The following is a 6,633-nucleotide window of genomic DNA, read 5'->3' on the forward strand; positions in this document are numbered from 1 at the left end:
AAAAAGTAACATGTGAATTCTTGTCTATTGGATAACCAGCTAATCTAATGTGTGTACATTGTGCAGTATATGGGATATAGAGAATGTAACATTAAAACAATTCAGATAGAGGTAAAAGTGAAGAGAGTTTAATATAAATCGGGTTTCCAGTCCACGCTGTCAATGGTGTTGCAAATGCAATATATAGGTCTCTAAACGCCATGATTAACTAATATATATATAATAGAAAGAATAATCTTGCATTGTACGCAGGAGGGTAGAGCATAGCAGACTAGCAGTAGGATGAGGTAGGGGCACAGGTATAGGGGCAGCAGCCAGCAAGCTGTACAAATACACCGCAGGGAGTAGGTGACCCTGTTCTGCAGCTTCTCCCACAGCCCAGTGAGGGGCGTGGCTTGTGACGTCAATGGGCTTGTCCAATAGGGAGGGGACACGCCGGGTAGATATGAATGGCAGCTGTGGTCAGTGTATAGTGTAACATTCAGCCGGGCTGTGCGCTCTCTTCCTCCAGCCGCTAGTGCCCCGCCTGGACCCGGACATGGTGGTCATGGGAGCCCCCAAAGTCATCTTCTTCCACGGGAACCAGTCCGAGCACGGTGACTGCGGCTCCTTGGCGTCGGTCATGTTGCCGATACACAGCCCGGGCAGCCCGGAGTCGGTGGACAGCGATGTGCCCCCGAGGAAGAGACAGCGACTGACACATCTCAGCCCGGAGGAGAAGGCACTAAGGAGGTGCGGTTACCCGTCCCCACAGGATTGCTGGTGCTGGCAGTGTGTGTGGTCTTATATACAGATCTATTGTGGGTCTCTAGATTAGTCCTAAACCAGCCAGTTACATTATGGCTGTATGAGACTAGTCTCCGTATAGTCTGCGCTTTATGTACCGAGCTGTGCGGTATGTATGGTGGTGGTGGTGGCAGTAGAATATGATCCTGGTTCCTGGGGATATGGGGTTAGCTGTGTCAGCCGCCGCCTCTCCCTGTCTGCAATACCCTTCAGCAATGTCTTCTCTGGTTACATGATCTGGTCTAGCGGGGCCAGTCCAGTCCCTTATTATGTTGTCAGCATATTACAGTGTGTAAAATAGATAACCTGTGACCCTCCAAGCTTTTACTAATCCCTTCAAGGCTTGTAGGGTATGCTGAGACTTGTAGTTCTACAGCAGCTGGTAAGATAGACTTTGTGCCTGTTGTGGTGTAATCACATTATTTCCTATGGCAATGTATGGGGTACATACGCTGTTGCTTATGTCGCGTCTCCCAGTGTAATAGTAATTTGTGTTTATGATAATTATAGAGATTGAGAGTCCACACCCTGTGTTTAGAGAGTTTCCTGATTCCTTGCTCTGGTCTGTGTACTCCTCTCCCCTGTATCCTGGTGTTCCAGTAACAGGCTGTTGTGTGGGAGGATGAGCTGATCCTGCCTGCGTGGCAAGTCAAGGAGCTGGTTTGACGTCACTAGTACTGATGAATAAATATATTACTTCTATGCCAACCTCCTGTTCCTGGAACTTCTCTCTTGCGCAATATGTAAAAATGTTGGTACCATGACATTGGCAAACAGTTTGTTTCATGGAGCTTTAGGCTAACTATATATATATCTTGTGGGTAGGGACTAGAGATGAAGAAATGCTTAATGTATGAATACCTGAAGCTGGTTTACTAGTGTTTGTCACAGCAACACCCGTATTAATCCTCCCTGCTCTTGTCGTCTTAATTGTGGATGTCTACTTTCTTATTTTTACTTATTGTAGATTTTTGTTTTTTTCCTTTTGCATTGTTAGATCCTGTAATAAAATTACTGAAGGTTTTTGTAGTAGCTGTTGCAAAGCAAACGATAGTTATGCCCCTTGAACTATGCTAAGCGGTGTCATGTGCCACTTCTGCCAAGTCAGTTATTTTACTTTAATCCTCCTGAGGGCTAAAATAAAACTGCCAGCGTGGTAAGAGCTCAGCAGCCTATCTTATGATCTGAGAATAGTATCCTGTAGTAACAGAACCAGCCAGTTAACTGCAGAAAGAGGAAATAGAGGCTAGGTTTTACCCAGAAGAGTGAACACTATATATATCTTGGTTTCCTTATGATCAGGAATGCATGTGATCTCATTATGTGTACCCTGCCTACATTCCTTGCAGAGAAACTATTTCATTTTAGCTATATGCCTTTGATTCATTCCATGGTATCTATACGTTAATACTTATGCTTAATGGGTGGCTAGACAAATCTAGTTATTAGAAACATATAAAAGGATAATTACATTGTACAGTCATGACTATTTGGCCAATAAATGGCTTTATATATTTATCTACAGAAATGCATTTTTTATAGCCACTTCTGTAAAATCCACTAGCAGATTGTAAATCTTTTCAAATGTCCTTCTAGTGGGGGGGAAGGCAGCTTGTAGTGATAATCACAAGATCCATAGCCCATTGCAAATGTGCATCCAATAACCATTTATCTGTCAGTCTCATGATCCCTCTCAGCCTACATCATCAAGCTGTCTGTAGGCTGATTGTATTAGCTAGCGATTGATCATACAGACCTAACACATTATGGAGCTTTAAGAGACAATGGGTCATTATTGCATAGATCTGTTACCCAGAGCAATCCAACCAAAGTCTGCAGGGGACCAGGCGTTGTTTAAAGCCCACAGTTGGGAAGCTTTTTAGTTGTAAAGTGTTGTTATCCTTTACCTACAATAAAGTGTTGCAAGGCCTATGTTCTGTAGGTCTCCTACATGTTCTTAGCTGTCTTAATAATTCATTAATTCCATGGGCTACAGGAATGGCAGCAGGCCATATGTTCAGTATATTATCAAAAGAAAATTTCAATTGAAATATATATCAAGAACCAGCTAGACTTCAGAAAAGGTTGAACTTGATTTACATCAGTGGGAGTTTGTATTTAAAATAAATATTCTATAAACAAATATCTCATTTTACAGACCCCCTCCCTGCCAATCGAACTAACTGTCTTGTGTTCTGTTCCCGGGCAGGGAAAACATGTAGTATGAGTTTAGTGATTTTGTGTTGCTCTACAATACTCCCGATCATCACTAGATTGTGTGTGACCCTAACCAGTCTTCTGGAATCTAGAATAGCAAGTATGGGGAGGATGAAATATATTACACACAGAGTCCACAGTTGTATATTGAGAACGTGGCACTGCATTATTCCATTTTCTTATAAAAACCCAATGACGTGGATACATGACTAGGAATTAGGCCATCTGTTTATATCTTATGCAGCAGCATCACTCAGCTGATGCAACATTTTCTAATTCGTGTCTCTTCCTGGGCTAGAAGGAACTTGCTGCTGCCTTTTTACTGTGGTTACACCTCATGTGTGCTGGGATTTATAAGGGTGACCATTTCCCCTCCCAGTGCTGTACACATTCCCCAGCTCACTATAATTACAGGATGTATTCAGTATTTAACAACTTGCTTGCTGAAAATAAATGTTGTTCTGATTACCCAATCGCAATCTTTGCTTGTACTGTCTATCTGGATGATTTATGTCTATCTTATTTATATATTTTTTTTTTCTTATAAGCGTGAACTTTAATATATTTTATATTTTTTTATTTTTTTTTTTAATAGGAAATTAAAAAACAGAGTAGCAGCCCAAACGGCGAGGGACAGAAAAAAAGCCAGAATGAGTGAACTTGAGCAGCAAGTGTTGGATCTTGAATTGGAGGTAAATTTGCACCATCTCAGTGTTTAGTCATAAATGCAACACCGTTGTCTGTCTTGTTGTTACTCTCAAACAATACCGCCTAGTAAAAGATTTTACTAGTTTGCACCTTCTCCCAACCCCAGCCAGAGCTGCTACATGCAGCATTTTATTTAATTATTATTTTCTCCATTCCTCATACAGTCCAGGCCAAAAGCCGCAGGAAGATGATCAGTCACAAGCCAGAGATTGGGTTTGCGATGATCCCTCCCGCATTGCTATGGATTGTCATTGTTTTATTCAGCCAAAAAATACTGTAGATTACAACAGCTATGAGCAGCCAACTACTTTTACTGAAAAATGTATTTGTTTGTTCCTGTCCAGAATGATAAACTCCTGATTGAAAACAAGCACTTGCGAGAGAAGTCACATGGTTTGTTGACCGAAAACCATGAGCTACGTCAGAGATTGGGCCTTGATGCCCAGGAGGTGAAACAGGTGGAGGTGAAACAGGAAGAAGAAATAGAGGTAATTATCTATACCTTCACGTGAACCCCATTATCCAGTAATGCTCCATCTCTGTAGACTAGTCTTATCTGAGCTCAAACAAAATGCAACCAATGTAGCTGGTTCATGAGCTTGGAATCAAATCTCTTATTGTTTCAACAGAAAGGCCTCTAATACTGGAAGGAATGCGGCTAGGGTAAAGTCTGCATCAATGTTCAGTGTAATAACATAACTGCGGAAAGCTTATGAGTGTTCGAAAATGCAGGAAGATGTGTTAGCAGGATTTCTGTAGTGTGTACACCTGAAAAATTAGTAACCAACTGCCCCACTGTTACTGTGAGAAAAGTGTACTTTTTTTGGATAAGCCATAAATCGGTCTCAATAATAATGGGGTGGGGGGGGGGGGGTTGTGTTTTTTTATCCCTGGAAGTTAACCGATGCTTTAAAGTAAACATTTTATCATTTGAGAACAGGCTTCAGGCAATGATCCGCTCTGTTTGCACTCCCCTCCTACTTCACACAAGCTGTAAACTTGGATTCCAGTTACTTCCTTGTGTTTGCAGGAAGTATAAATGTCTGTAATGGAGATTACCTGAGCTGGGCCAGGTTGTACATGTTCTAGATTTGTGTGAAATGTAAGGAGGGAGTACTGTATACAGAACAAGACATGTTTGCATAAGGTAACACAGAATACTGGTGATATAAACTGATTGTAATAACGTATCCTTACTCTGAAGCTCACGACCACCAGAGCCCTGTGATCTGATAATGGGCTGTCAGTAATTCATCCACTATATACTGTATGTCCCCCTCAGCTGTACAAGCAGTCCAGTAGAAGACTCGCTGTATCCTCTTATCTTAGAGTGAACTACCAGCTTGTGATTTGTATGATCTCTGGGAATAACCTTATAGGTTATGGCCTATAAAATGTCCTCCTGCCCAAGTGACTTTCAATCGGTGTATTCTGTGTAGGTTCTGATCCAGTCCAGAGAAGATGAGGTCAGGACGGTGACCGGGTCCGCTGAGTCCGCAGCACTCAGACTATGTGCCCCTCTGCAGCAGGAGCAGGCCCAGACGTCCCCGAACCTGACAGCGTCTACATGGATCCTGACAGCCCTGATTCTTCAGACTGTGAGGTGAGCAAACAGTCCACTTTCTGGAAGCTAATGTCCTGTCTGTCAAGCAGCTTTGCTTCTCTAGGCATAGAGACCATTTTTATGGTATATTTTTGTTGTAGACTGTAGACAACATGGTAAGGTGAGAGTCCATATACAGAATTTGTACTGTCTGCAGAAATGCAGCTTTCTGTGCAGTGGGTGTCTACAGCTCCCACATCCCCCAGCCCTTGTCACCATCCAGCTGATCTATCCTCTGTAGAGCTTTTGTTAGCTGGGTATTTTGGTGTCGGAATGTATATGGGTTAGCAAAGCAGGAACAACAAACAGATTGTTAAATCAATAGAAAGACTTGAAACAATAAAACCTTTAGAACATCAAATAATCTCCTAAGGAAACAATTATGTGACCTTTGAAAATCTAGATAAAGTTGAATGTTGGCATATTGAGATCTTGCCAAATAAAACATCTTAGAATGCCCTTTACCAGCTGTAGGTTGTCTCTTAGATTGTTAAGTTGAGAACAATCATTTTATACTGAACAATTGGACATTGTCTCAGGGCTTTCATCATTTAAATGATCTGTCTTGGCCAGTTTGCCCAGCGACAGTTTGTGATTGCAAATCTGCATATTTGAGTAAAGAACAAGACCATGAAATGTACGTTTGTGTCTTGCAGTCTGATATCTTGCTGGGCTTACTGGAGAGTCTGGACTCAGACATGTTGCTTACGTATGAAGGAGAGTTGCCCTGGAACCAGCAAGAAGAGGAGGTTAAAAGAGCTGAATCAGATTCCATACCCACCGCCCCATCTTCTCCTGTGGGGACCCCATCAATCAAGCTGGAGGCCATTAATGAACTAATCCGATTTGACCACGTCTACACAAAGCCCCTTTGCTCAGAGCAAGACTCCGAGCTAGGAATTAAAACGGAGGAAGCATCTTTCAGTCCTACATGTGTTGTTGCCCCCATCTGTGTAAAGCAGGATTTCCAAGAAGATGAACTCCCCCCTGTGCTTGGAATGCAGACCTTCTTGTCCTGTCCTGAAAACAATCCAGAGAAGCCAGCAAACCTGCAGGACACAGGCAGTGACTCTGGGTATGAGGGCTGCACATCACCCTTCAGTGACATGTCCTCTCCTTTGAACGCTGACCAGGTATGGGAGGACACTTTTACCACTGAACTCTTTCCTCAGCTCCTTAATGTGGTCCACCAGTCCTGTTCTCTGTCACCTCTTAGTGACCCCACCCTCTTCTGGAATCAGAGCCCCGAGACTGACGATGACCCCTTCTGATACCGTCCTGTGTTCTCCAACAGCCACAAACTGATTATTATTTATCTT

At 42.7% G+C, this 6,633-nt stretch overlaps 1 protein-coding gene across 1 annotated transcript; it reads left to right on the top strand.

Moving 5' to 3' along the window:
• Positions 1-453: 453 nt before the first annotated feature.
• On the top strand, positions 454-6,296 carry XBP1 (X-box binding protein 1). The gene is made up of 5 exons (XM_075178552.1): positions 454-732; positions 3,599-3,695; positions 4,056-4,199; positions 5,151-5,314; positions 5,971-6,296. The coding sequence occupies exons 1-5, from the start codon at positions 539-541 to the stop codon at positions 6,152-6,154; spliced, it is 783 nt and encodes a 260-aa protein (XP_075034653.1). The 5' UTR covers positions 454-538; the 3' UTR covers positions 6,155-6,296.
• The last annotated feature ends 337 nt before the right edge of the window (positions 6,297-6,633 follow it).

This window comes from Mixophyes fleayi, chromosome 1 (assembly GCF_038048845.1).
Source record: "Mixophyes fleayi isolate aMixFle1 chromosome 1, aMixFle1.hap1, whole genome shotgun sequence".
Taxonomy (NCBI): domain Eukaryota; kingdom Metazoa; phylum Chordata; class Amphibia; order Anura; family Limnodynastidae; genus Mixophyes; species Mixophyes fleayi.